Genomic DNA, 18729 nt, shown 5'->3' on the forward strand with positions numbered 1-18729 from the left:
GAGGCGGGTGGGGGGGAATGTAAAAGTGGGAGGGAAGCATCAGAAAGCTGGTTTAATCAAATGCTCATCTTCCACGTCTTAAAAACTAAGCCCAAATGAGCCCAACGAAGAGAGAATGCCACAGGAATCAGGAAGCATCTTAAAACCTAACAAAGTGTGAGCTTTCATGATGCACAGCTCACTTCCTTAGATGCACAGAAATGTACAGCCAGGGGGGCGGAGAGCAGTGTTGGAAGTGCCTTGCACTTATTCTCAGTGAACTGTTTTCTTCAAACTGGATCTTGCTTTACACCAGTCTCCTTTTGTAACCCCCCCCCCCCCTGAGTATTTTAATTAAGCCTATGGACATATATTTCTGTGCATCTGAGGATATGAGCCCAGACTCCAAGAAAGCTCACACCAAAGGTGTTACCAGACACCTGCATAATTTTGCTATATATCTACCCCTCTGGAACCATCATGGAAGTGCCTAAAACAGAGGCCACTACAACAGAAGCCGGGTTTTCCTCCTTACCGAGGACAATGTTGTAGGTCATTTCAGCCAATAAAAGAGAGCATCAAAAAATGGAGACCTCTATCAGATCACACCAAAAGGACATCCAAATTCAATATCCTGTTTCACACAGTAGTCAACTCAAACGCTCCAGGAAGCCTTCCCGTTGTCCATGAGAAAACAGGTATCCATGAGAAAACAGGCTGTCCATGAGAAAACAGGAGGATGGAGCTTCCATTCACCCATCCCAGAAACCAGCTGTAGCTAAATCACCTTTTGCAAATTTATTTAAGCCCCCTGGAAAGCTATCAAAACTAGCAGCCATCCCTACAGCTTCAGTTTCATATAAATGGTGCCTTTTGTTGCTTGAAGTATTTTCTTTTCATCTATCCAGAATCTTCTGCCCACAAATGTCATTCTGTGACCTGAACTTCTAAAATAACAAGAAAGGGAGGGGAAAGTTTCCTCTGTCCTCTTTCTCTATTACACCATAGAGGATAGGAACAGATCAGCCAAAGGTTCCTGTATGGGAGCAGTTTGCTTCATAAAACGTTCCTCCTCTTTTCTAACAAGAGACTCAAAGCAACTTACAAATGACATGATGCAAACCAGGCATTGCTAGTGCAAATGGATACTTGGGAACTTCTTGTATTTTTCTGCCAGCTTCATTCCCTTTTGTTTCGAGAGCCTCCAGAGATTCAGATTGCCCTGTGCCAATGGGTTGAATTTCAAAGAAGAGTTCCTGTGATCCAACCAACAAGGCAAGCATAAACCGGTCCAAGCAAAGGAGAAAGGGAAAGAGATGTTGGATCACCGCCATGCACAGGGACTTCGCTTTTGCATCCCACCCACCGAGTGTTACAGGCACCGTGTATAAATTTGGCCATACCATGTAAGCAGCAGGCACCAGGCAGCGGGTAGTAGCTCTGGCTCGGCGGCAAGGAAGCAGGAAGTTACAGCAGAAGGATGCTTAGGGCATTTTTGTACAAAGCTCTGCTCATCCGAGCAATGTCCATTTAACCTAGTTCTCAGTGGGAAAGAGCAAGAGTCCAGTAGCACCTATAAGACTAACAAAATTAGTGGTAGGGTATGAGCTTTCATGAGCCAGAGCCCACTTCTTCAGAGCTATGAGCCACCGCTCACTTCTTTCATGAGCTGTGGCTCACAAAAGCTCATACCCTACCACTAATGTTGTTAACCTTAGAGCCAAGCTACAAGTGACGAATGACACTTGCCTGGCAAGTGAACAGACTCATGTCACGTGTATTCCTCCCTGTTCACTTGCCATTCACTTGCTCTCCACTTGGAGCGCAAGTGAATGGCAAGTGAACAGGGAGGAATACACGTGAGTCTGTTCACTTGCCAGGCAAGTGTAATTCGTCACTTGTAGCTTGGCTGTTATAGGTGCTACCGGACTCTTGCTCTTTTCCATTGCTATAGACAGACAAACACGGCTACCCGTCTTGATCTAGTTCACAGGTTACAGCAAACACATGTACAACTCATGTACTCCGCTACGCTTGATTTTTCTTTAATTCAGGCACTGAGTAATTCTCATGTTATATTCAACTGAACTGGTGATTTAAACCCCGTATTCATGCAGGCACTCATCCCCGATTTCATTTCTAAAGTGAATATGCATTGGATCTTTCTTCAAAACAAGTGTCTACACATGCATACAAGATCTACAAGCATTCACTGCAGCCCATGAACAGGGCAAATAAAAATGTACATTTCTCTTCCACGTTCTATCCTGCATTGACATGAGACAGAGAGAAGCATGCCAGGGGTGTAACAAGAAATCTTTATTATTCATATACAAGTCTGCCTCGTGCATTTGGTTTTCCTCTTCCTTGGAACAAAATCACTCCCACCTACATCAAAATGTACATACATGAGACAAAAGATGAGGGAGTGTTTTTTTTTTAGCATCTTGCACTATGATCCTAAGAAGTGCACTTGCCAGGGAGGAAGCCCCAATGGGTACATGAGCAAACTGTCGACAAAATGCGATACCGTTTTCAGCCCGTCCCCTGCTATTTGAAGATCTCTCCCTCTCTCTCCTTGGATTGTGAAGTCTTCCAAAGATTCTCCTGTACAGGGCTTTTTTTAGCTGGAATATGGTGGGCACCTCTTGAAAATGGTCACATGGCCAGTGGCCCCGCCCCCTGATCTCCAGACAGAAAGGAGCGGCGCGGAGGGCAATCTAAACTCCCCTCTGTCTGGAGATCAGGGGGCGGGGCCACCAGCCATGTGACTATTTTCTCCGAGGGCAGCCCACTGAGTTACCACCTCTTTACCCAGAAAAAAAGCCCTGCTACCATCTGAGATGAGCTTGGATGGCTATAAAATCTAGAACTTCCTTGGCGGCGATGCCCCAAATGTGAAACTATCTTCCCAGGCAGGCCCAGACCTGCTTGATCAGCTTTATATAGAAGACTGGAGGAAACAGCTCCTTTTCAGAGCCCAGCCAATTCCCACTGAGATAAACTCAGATGTTATGGCCGTGTAGATCTATTTCAGCTCCAGCCATCTTTGATTTTTTAAAAAAATGGTTGTCTCATGATTGTATTTTATTGTGCCATTTTATATATTTATTGTTAACTCGTCTGGGAGTTTCAGCTATGAGGCTGTCTATAAATTGAAGACGAAAGCATAAGGACGAAGACCGGCAGCCAAAATACGGGTCATCTCAGAGGTGAAACAAAATGCCAGCAACGTTCTGGGGGCTATACAGGAATACACAAAGAGCCTCCTACCAAGTCAGAGGATCTCTCCTTCTAGCTCAGGACAGCCATTTTCATGTGAGACACTGGCTTGTCAGCCAAAGAAGTGCCTTTCCCAACAGCTGCCTAAGATCTTTAGCAGGAGAAGCTGACGATGGAGCCCCTGGGACTTCCTTAAGCAAAACAGGTGCTTGAGTATTAAGACAAGGCCCTCTGCTGCCTCCTTACTCCTGAAAAAGTAGAGATGGGTAAGTGTGTTCAGGCATGCCTGGACAGAACTCTAAACAGGGCCCCAGCTATGACTTCTTTGAGCAGTGTGGTTTAGTGCTTAGAGTGTCAGACTAGACTCTGGGAAAGCCAGGTTCAAATCCGCACCCTATCACTAAGCAAGATGGGCCAGTCACTCTCTCAGCCTAACCTACCTCACAGGGTTGTTGTAAGGAGCAAACAGCCGAGGGGGAGGGGGGAACGACACAGGCCACCTCGAAGAGCAGGATAAAACAATATTATGATAATAGTACTGATTTCTTCCCACCTCCAAACTACCAGCAGCAGCCTCTGCTCTACCTCCTTTGAGCAAATCACAGCTTTCCTTCTGAAATTCACCCTCTTCCCTGGTGCCATTAAGGACGAGGCCTTCCTGCAGCTAAGGGGGGGCATGGAGCACGGGGAGGAAAAGAGCTCCATATAAGGAGGGGCTCGGCTACCATGTCACTGAACAGATTGGACACAGATTGGGGCTGCATTCGTTCTTGTGAGAAGAGGGAAGGCATTCCCAAACCAACAAGAAGGAAACAGAACCTTGACTGCGTTGTGTGGATAATGGGAGTCCTTTTGGGTCAATCAGTGCCGCTCAGGACAGCTGCTGCCTCCGTCACCCCCTAAAATACCCAGCTTTCATTTTCAGACAACATCTCCTTAATCAACAAAGGGCAATTTTGCAACTTCTCTTGTTTCTCTATCTGCCATCATGGGCTGAAATAGTTCAAACAACCTAGGGGCCATGCTTTAACCGACAAGAAGAGCATCCTTTAATTACACTATCGCTCTAATCCAAAAATTTTCACCGGGTGCACTAGTCCTGAAAAAAGTCGTCTTTCATTGTGTTTTTTTTAAAAAAAAAACCTTCACACTGGAGAACCAGGGTGGTGTAGTCATTAGAGTGTTGGACTTGGATCTGAGAGACCCGGGTTCGAGTCCCCGCTCTGTCATGGAAGCTTGCTGGGTGACCTTGGGCCAGTCACACTCTCAGCCTAACCTACGTCACAGAGTTGTTGTGAGGATAAAATGTTTGGGTCCTTGTTGGGGAGAAAGGCAGGGCACTAAATAAATAAACAAATAAATTAAATAAATAAATGCTAAGCGTTCCCAAGGCCAATGCCTGGGCCGAATCCACACGGCTCAAGTTTGCCGCTATTTTCCCGCCATTTATGCGCTTCTCAGAAGGCTGTTCACATACTCTCACCTCAATCCCGCCATTCTATCGTATCTGTTGCACTGCGCCTCAGACAAGGTTGTCACACTTTCAAACGCTTCTCTTGCGCAGTTCTCACCATGGATGTGAACAAATAGAAGCGGTTCCCAAAGAGACCGCCCCCTCTTAACCACCCCCACTTCCTTTTTCTTGCCTTTCTGGAACACCGTCCCGCTTTGCCAAGCAATTCTTATGGTCCAAACTGTGTCCGAGGCATGCCCACACACCCATCCTGTTTATTTTTTTAAAAAAAGTGGGGCATTCCTAGCATGATTGCGCAATCCCGTTCATGAAGATCACCCACAAGCAGTTTGGGAAGTGGCGCTGTAAAAAGTCCGTGGAGGCATATGGGGGGGGGCGAGTTGCCATTTTTTTTTTACAGTAAATCGTGTTCCACTGCAGGAGAGCCTAGGTAATTTCTGAGAAGCGGACTGTGCCTGCAAAGGTTGACTCTTTCCAGGTTTTTTTTTTTAATTAAAATTATCGGTACAGCGAAAAATCACTATCCTATAATTATAGCTGAGCGGTAACATTAACCAATCACAGGCATCAATGGGGGTGTAGCCCCGCCATTGCAACTGAGCAGAAAATCGATATAGCGAAAATCTAGCATTAATTTTTTTTTTTTAAGTCTACATGATGTTGTCATCGGCGACGGCGGATCTAAACCCGCCCCATATCGCGCGATTCTCCCAGGGATGTGAACGGAGTACAGCACAATGCTGGCATAGTAAAAGAGGGGATGTGAACACAGACTGGAACATTGCGGGACAGAATCCCATGCAATTACTGCATATGAAAAGCAGAAGGTAGGGAAGTGTGGATTCGGCCCTGGTATAACTGCAGAACGGGGGAGAGTCGGATGAGCAACGGTCTTTGGTCCGGCCACTACATTCAGCCTGACCAGAGGCAGCGCACCTCTGCAGCTCTTAAGGGACAACAGCAAGGCAGAGCCTTCCACCTGGTGAGCCATTGTGCAAAAACAAGATCCTGCATGCAAAACTAGATGGACCTTTAAGCTGACGGATCATGGGAAATATAAGCAAATGTATTTCTTCCGTTTCATTTAGACAGGTTGTGGCATTCAGTGCTTCTATTTCAAAAGGTATGTAGCACAGACTGTGAAGTAATGCTTTGGGAGCAAGGCCAGTAATGCTTTTGGGAGCAAGGCCAGTTTTCCACTTTGCATGGGTAGGAGCAGGGCCCATTTCGAGGGGGAACACAGTTCCAGCAGCTCTCCAGAGGTCACATGTCAGGTGGCCCCGCCCACCTGACTTTCAGCCTTTTTGGACCCGTTTCAGCCTGGATTGGGGCTGAAACAGCCTGGATTGGATTGGTGCTGACCCGATCTGGGATGTTTCAGCCCCAAACCAGGGCCCAAAGGGCCCAAAATGGCCACTTTTGGTCATTTAGGGCCCCTTTTTGCCATTTTGAGCCCAATTTCAGCCCTGAATGGCCAGGATTGGGTTCAAAACAGCCAGGATAGGTGATGTCGGGGGGGGGTGGCATATGCAAATCAGTTATGCTAATGACATATTTCTGGTGATGTCACAGGGTGTGGCATATGCTAATGAGTTGTGCTAATGATGTATGCTAATGAGTTCTTCCACCTCTTTTTCTACAAAATGACCCCTAGGTAGGAGGTTTTGACCCCCATGAGCAAAGAAGGAAAAGAAAAACCCACTACATCCTTGTGCCCCAAAAGACAGAAGTAACAAATAATGTTTTTTGAACACATAAAGCTGCCTTATCTGAATCCGATCCTTGGCCTATCAATATCAGGACTGTCACCTCCAACCAACAAGAGGTTCTCCCAGGGCCGTATTAACCCATGGCCAGGCCCCTAGGCTTTCAGGTATTTCGGGCCCCCTCTGGCATTTCAATCTTTCACCTCACTACAGCTGACAGCCTGACCCTGATATGGTAGGTACTAGACCGCAGTACGTAGCCCTGTATCCATTTTGAGGGTCTCCTGAAGAATTCTACTGACAATTTTTAAAATATTTTCGTTGCACAAGTAGAACTCTTCAGGAAAGCACATTTTGGGGGTATAATTGTTCAATACTGTAATATTTTGAAGTGAATAAATTTTTTATTACTTATTAAATTATATAATTTATGGATAATTGTTTAATATAAGATACAATGTTTCACTTCAATAAGGAAGCATTAATTATCTTATTAATAGAGTGTATAAGAGAATCAATTAATTGTAATTTATGGGGGTGGCGCCTCAGCAAAAAAAAAATGATGGGCCTCTAGTCGTTGCGGGGGCTCCTAGGCTTCGGCCTAGTCAGCCTTATGAATAATACGGCCCTGGGTTCTCCAGTGTTCAGGCAGAGAGGTCTTTCTCATCACCTTTTTAACGGAAGATGCTGAAGGACTCAGCCTGAGACCTACATGAAAAACAGACACTTTACAGTTGAGCCACAGTGTTGATGGTCAAGTCTGGATATGGAATAACTACTGTTAGAGGGAAAAAAACCCGATTTATTTATTTACTTCATTTATGCTCCACCTTTCTTCCCGATGGGGACCCGAGATGACTTACATAATTTTCCTCTCTATTTTATCACCACAACAACCCTGTGAGGTAGATTAGGCTGAAAGTGTGGGATGGCCCAAGGTCACCCAGCAAATCTTGGCAGATTGGGGATTCGAACCTGGTTCTCTCAGATCCTTGTGAGACTCTGTAACCACTGTACCATGCTGGGATTTCAGTCCTGGCATGGGAGGTTCCAGGAGGCCTTCGAAGAAATGTTTCAAATAGCATTAATGATTAGTGGTATAGGTTTTCTGGAAAAATCTTAATGGGAAGAATTTCTGATTCACGTTTAAATAAATAATTTAAATATCTAAATAACATTAGCAAAACATAAACTATGTTAGCACAAATGCACTATGAACGAACCAGTATCATGTGCAATCACATGCTTCATGTTCATATTCCACACTCAGCCCATCTAACAATTCATTTACAGCACAAAATCCGGACAACTGTAGATGTACAGACTATATTTACATATGTGGGGTGGAAATTTTTCCATGGGAAAAAAAGAGAGATAATATAGACAACACCTTGTTTGAGCAATGGATCGTTCTCTGTCCTTGCCAACTCAATTCTCAGATTAAAACTTCATGCTGCCCTTCTAGTTGTGAGGCATAGCACACACACACACTCACACCAAAAAAGAAGCAGCACCAGAAAGTGGGAGGAGAAAAAAATGGGAGAGTCTTGGAGATTAAGGTTCTTGCTCTGTCACACCTACATCAAACGAGCATCTGCCGGCTGATAGCTTTATTGTTGTATTCTGGATGTCAAAGTGGCACAGACGGCGCCTTAAAATGCATCGGGAGCCGCTGCTACTTTGACAGAGGGGGTTGGTTTCCCCATTATCGAGTGGAATGCAGGAGCTGGAGCAGAAAACTTCAAGCGCTTTTGGAATTGATAAAATAACTCCCTAATTAAGCAGAACTGTCAGTCAACAGGGGCCTTCCGTGCAGCATCAGGAAACCGAAAGCACTCCCTGCCTCACACGTGTTGTGCAGAGTCGAGGCGCCAAGATCCACACAGCAGGAGAGCATGGGGGGGGGAGGAAGCCCCAGGTCACGACCCAGAGTTCCTGGATGGGCCCTCCAGTTCGGTGCCGCTTTGGGGTCATCGCAGGATGAGGGAAAGTCAAGAGGTCAAGACTTCTGGCTCCTCCAGCTAATCACTTCAGCTACAAGCTCCTCCTTGTTCCTGACTGTCCCCAATGGAAGGGATGGCGTTCCTCTGGAGAAAAGCAGCTGAAGAAAGCATTCTTAAAACACCTAGAAAGTGGCGGGAGCGGGTGGGTGGAAGCTTTGTTTCCAGGTAAATTTTTCTTAAAGCTATAAAATTCATTGCACTGACAACAAAATAAAAATATGTAGGATAATTGTTTCAAAGGGGAAAAAATAATAAAACAAACCACAGCATAAATGAGCACCCTCCCCATCTTCCCCTTCTACTGAAGGAAGCGCTTGCAATACAAGAAGCAGGCTTATATTGAGTCCGACTCTTGGTTTGTCAGGATCTGGATTGTCTGCTCAGCTGGAAGAGGCTCTCCAGGGTCTCAGGTGGAAGTTTTTCACGTCACCTGCTGCCTGGTCCTTTGAACTGGCGTTGCCAGGGACTGAACCCAGGACCTTCTGCATGCCAAGCAGATGCACTGCCAATGAGCCAACACCTCCTCCCAGCATGAGAACATGCAAAGAGCTGTACTGAATCAATCCTACTCCAGCATCCCTTTTCCAACAGCAGGGTTCCTCCAGATACCTCCAAGAAGCCCAGGGCATGAAGGTACCTGGCCTCACCAGCTGTCACACTAACCTGAGCTGGCATTCCGGAGTATGATGTCTCTAAATCCGGGGCTTTTCTCTCTATGGATTTTCTTCCCACTCTTTCTCCAAAGAGCTCAGAGTGGCGTAAATGATCCCCGCGCCCCAATTTGTCCTCGGGGTGAGCATGTAGGGTAGGTGAAGCTGAGATTGTGACTGACCCAAAGGTAACTCGGTGAGCCTCCATGGCCGAGCTAGGGCTGAAGCCAAGTTTCCTAGATCCTACGCCGTCACTCTAACCCTTACCCCCCACTGCCTCTCTGAACACTTGCCTTTCATCATCAGGGACAACAGGCAGTGATTGATCTGTTTGCCATGATTTCTGTATACAATCCCCTTTTAAAGCCATCAACAGCCATTTTTTTCGCTTGGAACCACAGGAAACTCAAAGGCACCAGTCCCTTAAAAGCACGTCCCATAATATGGAGATGGGGGGAAACAAGGGGGAGCGTTTGTGGCAATGGAGTCAAAATGCCTCAGCACCTAAGGAGAAATGTCAGGTTCAGGCACTCCGTCCAAATGTGTGCTTGGCCTTTACGAGGAGGGACAACAAATACCCCCATTCCCAAGGTACCAGCTTCCCCCATGCCCAAGGACTTTACAATAGAGGAGGGGCTGCTATCCAGTTATGGGGGAAACCCTGCTTGGCTTCTGGGGGACAAAGAAGTGCATTTGAGGGGAAAGAAGAAAAATGCAGCTTTATTATATCTGGAGAGCCATGCAAGGTCCTGCACTCCAGAGTGGTGTTACAACCTCCTCCTTTAGCCTCACAGACGAGACTTAATTCAGCTCCGTCCACTTGTAACAGGAGCTCCTTCTCGCTCCCTGGCCTTTCCCTTCTCCCACTCCGAAAGCAATCCCTGCTGCACAGGGACAGCCAGTGGGCGACAAGCAGCCATATTTCAAATCTAATTACAAAGCCATGCTAGGCCGCAACACAAGCAGGACAGGGAGACAGGTTTCAAGAGATAGAGTCAGTAATGTCCCCCCCCTTCAAATATACCCACACTCCTTTGGGGGCCTTGCCAAGCTCCACCTCTGCTTCCCCCCAAGAATGACTTCTTTAAAAGCTGATGCATATACCCTGGTACACAGAAGGTCTATGTTAACTGCATGAAAAGATGTTCTGATGTGTGCTAAACAGCGCACGGGATCTGGGATTCGTTATTGGCTTTAGGAGAGAGGATTGAGGGGACCGTTGGGAGGTTTAAATCTTAGCTTCTAATCCCATCTTGAAGACTGGGCGAGTCGGGTGGCTCTCTCGGCCATTATATCCTCTCCACAACACAAGGAGAAATGCTCTAGAATTCTCAGTTGTCAAGCACTCTCCCGGGATGAGGCATGCACTGTGCCGCTGGCCTACGGAGGACACAACTTAAAAGTCTTGAGTCCCACTATCTCTTGGCAGGCATACTCTGGTCCCAACACAAAGAGAGTGACAGTCTAAGACTCTTCCAAGCTGTGGAGTGTCAGAACCTGGGGCAGGAGGAAGACAAGTGAGTCCCTTGTGGGCCTTTAATAAACGGTACGCCACACAGCTTGTTACCAGCAGACTGAGCACCCCTTTGCTGCAGGTTTTCTGCAGTGAAAGAGAAAGCCTTGCTCAGAATCCAGCAATTCATGGGGGTGGCAGGAAAACAATTTAACCCAAGAATGTGGTTACGACAGACAGAAAGGGGTGGCAGGTTGCTGAGATGTAGCTTAAGAAGCAGGGAGAGAAGACGCACAACAGTCTACGGCCTCGAGGAGCATGGATGAAGCGCAGCTTCAAAAATTTGCACAACAAACTAAACATAAAAGAAACATTTTGGTAGGAGTGGAAAAATAAGAGAGAGAGAGAGAGAAATCAACAACTGGCTGGGGAAAATAGTCCAACAGCAAAGACTCTCCCCATCACACTTAACAACCTGGCGTTCAGCTCGTAGAAAGTTGTCCCAAGAATCACCAGCACTCTAGGGGTCTGAAAATCAGCATACTGCAGCAGCCTGTGCGCCCTTGCAACCCACTGCCCATTAGCACCAACTAACCAGCCATTTTTAATCACTTAATTTTCTTGCAAAGCTTGAAGGAAGGGGCAAGTTCTCTGGAAGGTGAAATAACTTAGGTCACCAGAATGTACTTGCCAGGTGTAAAAAAGAAAGGTTTTTTTTTTAAGTTGCACACAACATCATTTCCTCTCCAAACAATTTGGTGCTCCCCATTCAACTAATAACCCTATTTTAGATCAGGAAAGATCTTAACCCCCCCCCCTTTTTTTTCTTGGAGTCTGCTTCATGCACATTTTCCTCTACCTGTAGCGGCAGAGGTATGCTATGCTCCAGTGTGGGAGATGGAAATGTGAAATCACCATTGCTCTTCATAACAACTATCCTCCCTGCAGACCCCCAATGTTCTTGGCCATTCAAAGCACAATGTAAATCCCATGCTTGTAATTGTCACTTTGGAGCCCTGGGGGATTTCCATTTCCCTCCCTGTCCGCCCCAACTGCTTAACTCTTCCATCTAATAGAGCCGTCTACCACTGTGCCCTGATCTTCCAATTAGGACCCCACCCTTCAAAGGCAAACAAGCCTCTCTTGTAAGCCATTAATCTCGAATTTTTGCTGTCATGGGTTCGGGAAGAAGGAAGAGGGAAAAAGAGAGAGGCCACCTCACTTAGCAGTTAGAAAATTTCCCAGTATCTTGCTATAATCCTTGCAGGGCAGAGCAACATTATTTCCATTTTACAGTTTGGGGAAGGCGGCTGCAGGGACAGACCAGCCAGTTCCTGGTGGGACACTGAACTCATAGAACTGCACAAGCACAGCTGGACCCCACTTGGCTGGGACGCTTCCCAGTGACAAGTTCCAGCTCTTCCATTCCCTCTTCCTGCACCACCACCAGAGGCAAAGGGTGAGCTAATACCAATCATCTGCACAGCTGGCAGAATCTGAGCGAAGCGGCCCCGGCAGTCTGGCTTGTCATGCTGCGGGTGCCACTCAACAAGGCTCATTCCAGGGCAGCTTTAACTTCCCAGTCCATCCCTGGGCTGCTGAGGATGAGACAGAACAGCTTGCTTAAAGCCACCCAACCAGTTCACAACAGAAGGGAGAGGCGAAGTGTCCCGATCCGCAGGTGCTATTCCACACCAGGTCTTTAGGGGGAGCCACAAAAAGGCAGAGTGCTTAGGAGAGGAATTACAGTGCTATAGAGGGCCATCTTCTCTGGAGACACAGCAGAATTCTCGCCTGATCCTTCCAGGATCTAAGAGACATTAAATCTTTCCCTGGTTTTAGGGGCTCCCTCAGGGATGTCTTGGAGCCTTCAACCTGCACGTCAAGAAGGGCCTTTAAAGAGAAATCCTGGGAATTGGACTAACACCAGAAAGCCTGTGATTTACATAGAAGGCTCGCTAGAGCACATGCGTGCATGCACACGCACACACCCTTTCCCCTTCTCTCACCAAGTTTCACTTCTCAACAATCGTGGCCCCATTATACCAAAGGCAGCCCAGGAAAATGAGCACTGCAAACTATTCAGCAACCTGACTGGGGTACTTCTAAAACACTTCCCTGACGATTGAGTGGTTTCATGCTTCTCTATCCGTAGCCTTCGGCTGATGCATTCAATAAAAGACTAGTGTTCAAACCATTACGTTTCCTTGCTTTGAACATCTCTTTCTTCAAAAAAGAAAATTGGACCACGCATATGTAGAACCGCCAGAGTCACATGAAGAAAACTATTCAGGAGGCTCATTGGATGTACTTCTCTCCTGGCTAGCTTGGTTGGAACCCAGGTCACTTGAGTGAAAACTCCTCCTGTGCCATACAACCTGCAGAGTGGCTGTAGCTCAGTGGCAGAGCATCTGCTTTGGGTACAGAAAGTCCCAGGTTCAATCCCTGATATTTCCAGTTAAAAGGATGTGGAAGTAGTTAATTTGTTTTTTAAAACCATGCTGAGACACTGATGAACCACCGGTCAAAGATAACAAGACTAACCTTGGTAGACCTAGAGTCTGCTCAGTAGAAACCAGCTGCATGTGTTCCCCCCACTGTGTTAGGGACAACATCTGTAATACAAGGACTCTCACCAGACTCTATTCCGCTCTATTTTCCGAACTGCAAAAGCTTTCCCAGCTTTTCCACTACAACTACAGGTCTACCTGTGAGACCTGGTACCCTATGTGCCATCAGTATTGCTGCATCTTGGGGAGGGGGGCATGTTTAGAGAAGGCATCTCATTACCCATGACTTAAATGCAGCCGCCCCTAGGGACGACAAAACCAGCTGCCTAGCAGATGAACTTTCTTAAGTGGAAGCGCACTGACACCCTCTAAGGACATGTCCAGACAGCTCTGATTTCGGGGGGGGGGGGGAGAGAATCACGAAATGTTTCTGCAGAACTTCCAAGCCATGCAGCCCAGACGAGCAGCAGGTTTGGGTCCATGCTGGCCCCTTGCATGGAAGAAACAAGGACAGGCTGTACAGTTCACCATACCTTTCCATGGGGAAGTGCCACAGTACTCCAGCAGGGGGAAAAAAAACACCTGTCTTTTGAGCAGCGGTTTCCTATACTGATCGTTGAGCTGCCAAATCAGAAGCATGGAAAGCTACCATGTAGGCCATCTTTCTCTGCAGCTCCAAAGACACCCTGAGGGCTCTTTGGCACCCCCCACCAGCCTCGCACCATGTACCTCTTGCCCTGGCCACTTGCAATTTGCTCCAGCCACCCTCAACCACTGAAAAAAGTGTATACATCTTGCACAGCTGCAATCTAACCTTCTCAACAGTCTAATTTTTATTATGATGATTATGATTATTATTTAGATGAGAGAGATGCAGAAACGTCTTATTGTATTTAGTTCCGTTTTGGCCCTCGGTATTGCCTGAGTCGAAAGAGAAATGGTGGTAGAGTTACAGATTACAAAGAAACTCAGAACAAACCACAGCAAAGGTTCATGCACGGTTCCACCACACTCTCTATGCAGAGAACAGCATTGACTTTATCTGGCTACCAATAAGTTCACTGGAGAAGTCGACGAAAACTTACGCTGAAATCAATGTTAAGTCTTTAAGGTGCTGCTGGACTCCTGTTTTAATTTGGAATAAGGACCAATGCATAGAATGCTCAAAGCAAAGCCGTTCTAATCTCGGAGCATATAAAAATGTGAACCCTGACTTTCAAAAGCTCATGCTGAAATAAATTTTGATCTTCTTTAAGATGCTACTGGACTCCGGGAGAAACGTAGTTACCTCTTTGAAACTGTCAGGTGGGGGCTCCTGAGACCTGAGCACTACAGAACCAGCCACAGAAACACAAGATACTCAAGGCTTTCTGATGCACTTGGGTTTGTGCCAGAGCATCCATGCAAATCCAGCTTTGGTCCATTGCTCTCTCCCTCCCGCAAGGTCCTTGAGTACCCAAAACACATTCAGTCCCTTTCTTCAGCTATTGACGAGTGACCAGAGCACAGAGAGAATTTGTTTTAAAAGAATGTGAACAGAAAATCATGGTTTGTCATAGAAGATCAAGGCTTGCTAAACGCTTAGAAAGACCAGCCTGGACAATCTTGGAAGGTACTCCCTAACGTATCACACTGCAGGTTAGCCAAGAAACCCTGGAGCGAAACAGAAGGTTTAAGAAAAATAAGGAAATTAAACAGAACTGTGGCCTTTGTCATTGACACCTGTGGGTTCCAACCTGACATGATCTCCCTCTTTTTCTCTTTCCCCCAGTCCTGGCAATAAAAGGTACATGCAGGCAGGAGTCTTCCATGTCAGCCAAGACCAGAGCTGGATGCCTCGGTGGAATGAAAAAAAGTAGGACTCCCCCCCCCTTTCTCTTCCTTGTAAGCTCAGAGAGAGCAAACCAAGTCTACACTAAATCACAATAAGAGGGGAATCGATTACTACTGACAGAAATGTTTAACAATCCAAAGGCAACTGCCTGGAGCTTTGCCACTGGAACGGAATCCAGAGAGGAAGAGGGGTGTGTGCTTTTCTGTCAGAGAGAGACTCGGAGGATGGAAGACCAGGCACCCTTCTTCTGCTCGCTCTAACGTCACAAGGGTTACTGAGGCCAGTTCAAATGTGGGAGAGTATCTTTTTTCAAGCCCTCCATCAAAGGCTTCTTAGAAGACAGATCCTACCCAACTGCTTAGCTTTCTCCAAAGATGCAGCACCAATCCTGCAAATATCGGACCGGCAATTCTCTGTTTCCTCCAAAACCAGAACAGAAACACATAGAAGTAACATTTTTTAAGGGCAGGGGAACTACACAAAATTAAATCCATTCTGATAATTATTCAGGGAGAATCATGAACACATCGGGATCTGCTCAATTGCACTGCCCAGTTCCAACCTGACCGAGTCCGTAACCTCAAAAACTGACGCGCACACACCCTGCCACATTCAGCTCCAGTTCAAGGGCCTCATCGGCCAATGGTTTTCTCAAGGAATTGTGTCTCCAAGCCTCCTTAGGGGCTGCAGCTCCAGTAATCCGTGATGCATTCCAGAAGAATTTTTTTTAAAATTACCACCAGCCCCCAGCCCCAAATCACAGGCCAAAGCTGCAAAACTCTTTCTTAAAAATGCATTTTCAACCAATTGGGGGAAAAAACTGGGGTAACACTTAAGTCTAAACAGATGGGCAGGTGATACCTGGTTGAAGCATGGGAGGGGGGTGCTCACCCTCCCTGCTTCGAAGAATGAAGTTTGGTAGGTGGGCCAGGCAGCTGAACAGGTGCTGATCTCTGTAATGATCTCCCTCATTGCCAGGGCAGCCGCAACCTCACACATCCACTCCACCTATAATGAATATGAAGGGAATCTCCTCTTCTCCCCTGGCATGCCTAAAGAAGCCAGTCTTCTCCACCCTAAGCCCGGTTAAAGAAGCAATTTCCTTTTCAGCAATTAACATGACCCAGAGTGATTCGAGATGCAAGGCTTGGATCTCTGTCCATGCCAGACCCCTCACCAAACTTGCCCAGACCCTTTCAATAAAGGGCCCTGTCAAGAACAGAAGACACGCAACCACTGGTTTGTCTGGACCGAATTCAATTCAGAGTTCGTCCGAACCGAATTCAATTCAGAGTTTGTCTGAACCAAATTCAACCCAGAGTTCGTCTGAACCAAATTCATTCACTTGGATTGGTTTTAAAAATAAAACTGTGCTCCAGGTAACTGTGCAAGGGAGGGGGGGTGTTAAAACACTGTTTTAACAGCTTTCCTTCCAACAAGGGAATACATAAAAGGAGGGATTCGCATGGGGTGCCAAGCAACTAATCTGCATTAAAGATTCTGCCGCAGAAGTCAACCCTGGTTAGTTTTTTAAAACAACTTCCCCGGGGATTCTGCAAAGGAGGGGATGCCTGCTAAGAGGAGGGGGGGAAGGGGTGGCCCCGGGTGTACCTTCCAACCGGCCGAGCTGTTGCTGTCTCCTTTATCCTTAAAATAGGGGACGTATCTGACCATCCAGTCGTAGATCTGCGAGAGGGTGAGCCGCTTCTCGGGCGAGCTCTCGATGGCCTTGGTGATGAGATCCGCGTAGGAGAGGTTCCCCCAAGCGTTGCGCCGGGAGGTCTTCGCCTTGCGGAGCTGTCCAACGTCCGCGCCCAGGGAAGGCAGCGCCGGGGCGCCTTTGCCGCGCTCGGCCGCCACTCCGGCGTTCTCGGCGCCTTCCGCTCCAGCGGCCAGGGGGTGCTTGGAGGCGACGCCGCCGACGCCTCCCCCGGCCACCCCGGCTCCATCGTCCTCTTCGGCCGGGAAGTCGGGGTGAGGCAGGGGCCAGGTGCCCGCGCGGGGCCGGCTCTGGGGCTCGAACTCCGGGTCGACGTCTACCTGATGCGCCTGCAGCTTCTCGTCCATGGTCCTGCCCCTGCGGCCCCGGCCTTTGCTTTCCGCGGATTCGCGTCCCCCGAGGGGGGCTCGCTCGATTTCCACGCGAGGCGGCTCAGGGAGCCAGCATGGCCCCGAAGGGGCTCCGGGGAGGCGGAGGGGGCTCGGGAGCAGGCACGGCGGCGGGCTCCGGGCGGGCAGGTGCGGCGGCTCAGTCCATCGCTTGCCCCTCGCCCCAGGCCGTGGCCAGACGGCTCAGCGGGAAGGGCGAGGAGCGGCGGCCGCGGCTGCCTCCTCCATGGAGGGCGGGCGGGCGGGCGAGGGAGGGGAGGGGGCCGCCCGCTGGAGCAACAGATGAGCGGGAGGCGCGGCGCGCTCGCCAGGGAGAAGCGGGCTCCCCAAGCCGGGCTGCGGAAGGGCCGTCGAGGGAGCGGCTCCGGCTGCCGCCGTCTCCCCTCCGACGCTACAGGCCCCGGCGGTGGAGGCGCGGGGCGGGCATGCCGCTCCCCTCCCCTCGGGCACGCACACCTGGGCGGCTGGGCAGGTAGCGCGCTCACCTCGCACCTGCGGCCGTCGCTGCCGCCTGCCCGCGCTGCGTTCGTGCCGCCCCGAGCGGGCGCTGCCTCTCTCCGGGGACCCGGCGGGATGGCAACATGCTGAGGGAGGCGGAGGAGAAGGAAGCGGCGGCGGCGGCCACCAGCAGCAGCACCACCACCACCAACCACTCGCGCGTCTCTTCTGCTGCTGCACGCACGCACTCGCCGCCCGCCAGCCAGCCGAGCCGGCTGCACCTCTGGTGGAGGGAGGCGGGGAGGAGGCAGGCTGGGGAGGAGGGAGCGAGGCGGGGCTTCGCGCAGCACCTTACACGGGAGGAGGAGGAGGACGGACCCGGGCTGGCCGCCTGCCGGAGCCAGCGGCTCGTCGGCGTCCTGCCCGGCTAGGCGCGCACACAGGCGAGGCTGGCCGCTGCAGCCAAACCACCTGATCACAACAAGCCGGGCTTTCCCCTCCTGCGGGGAGCCGCGTTCTGACGACGCGCCAGAGAGGGGAGGGCACCCCCCGGAGGTTGAGACTCCCCGGCCGCCCTTCCCAAAGCCCCGCGTGTCTCCCTTGGCATAGACAGCGCTCCTCTCTCTTTGCACGACCCTGGCGCATCCTCACGTGCAAAGCCTCGAAGCTGGTCCCCCCCTTCCCCTCCGCGTTTTCAGTCTATAGCTCGTGGGGGTCTGTAGTAGAAGAGCAAGATTTGCACCCAGCTCAGCCTTGAACCTTGAAAGGTCCCACCCTGGAAATCTAGTTGGTCTTTAAGGCGCTACTGGACTCGAATCTTGCTCTTCTTCTAGTCCATGCAGCCGTTCCAAGTCGTTCCAAAGTTGCCCTGCTCAACAGCATCGATCCCGCCTTCTCTGGGGTTCACTCATTTATTTTTGGAAAAAATCCACTTTTCGGGTCTCTTTCTCCAGCCGTCCTCATGACCCCGCGCGCGCACTCGCGCACCGGGGCTCCCCCACCCGTGGGACAGGGGGAAGCCCCGAGCCCGGCTCCACCCCCCCCTCATCTTTTATTTTTTTCACATTCTCAGCTTGTTACACTGACCTGACCCGAATGCCGCCTCCTGATTGGAGGGAGCGCGGCACGAGGGCCCGCACCTCGGCGCTCTCCCATTGGCCCGATCCCAGCCAGCGTTCTATTAAAAAAAGAGAGAGAGAGGCGGGGCGGGCAGGGAAAAGACGCGTTTGGCTGAGTGAAGGGAACCTCCCTTTGTGACGTCGCCGCTTCCCCATTTACCCGCGGGTAACCCAGGGCAACGAAGCTCCCCAAGCCTGAGAAGCCACGCCCACCCCCGCCACCACCCATTCAG

General features: G+C 49.4%; 1 protein-coding gene across 1 annotated transcript in view; it reads right to left on the minus strand.

Annotated features, from left to right (window-relative positions):
* Nucleotides 1–17060, minus strand: part of FOXO6 (forkhead box O6) — a 124984-nt gene extending 107924 nt beyond the window's left edge. Inside the window, exon 1 of the mRNA XM_054999922.1 lies at nt 16443–17060. Coding sequence (XP_054855897.1) covers nt 16443–16898 — 456 coding nt within the window. The 5' untranslated portion in view covers nt 16899–17060. The remainder of the gene's footprint in view (nt 1–16442) is intronic.
* Between the last annotated feature and the right edge of the window lie 1669 nt (nt 17061–18729).

This window comes from Eublepharis macularius, chromosome 15 (assembly GCF_028583425.1).
Source record: "Eublepharis macularius isolate TG4126 chromosome 15, MPM_Emac_v1.0, whole genome shotgun sequence".
Taxonomy (NCBI): domain Eukaryota; kingdom Metazoa; phylum Chordata; class Lepidosauria; order Squamata; family Eublepharidae; genus Eublepharis; species Eublepharis macularius.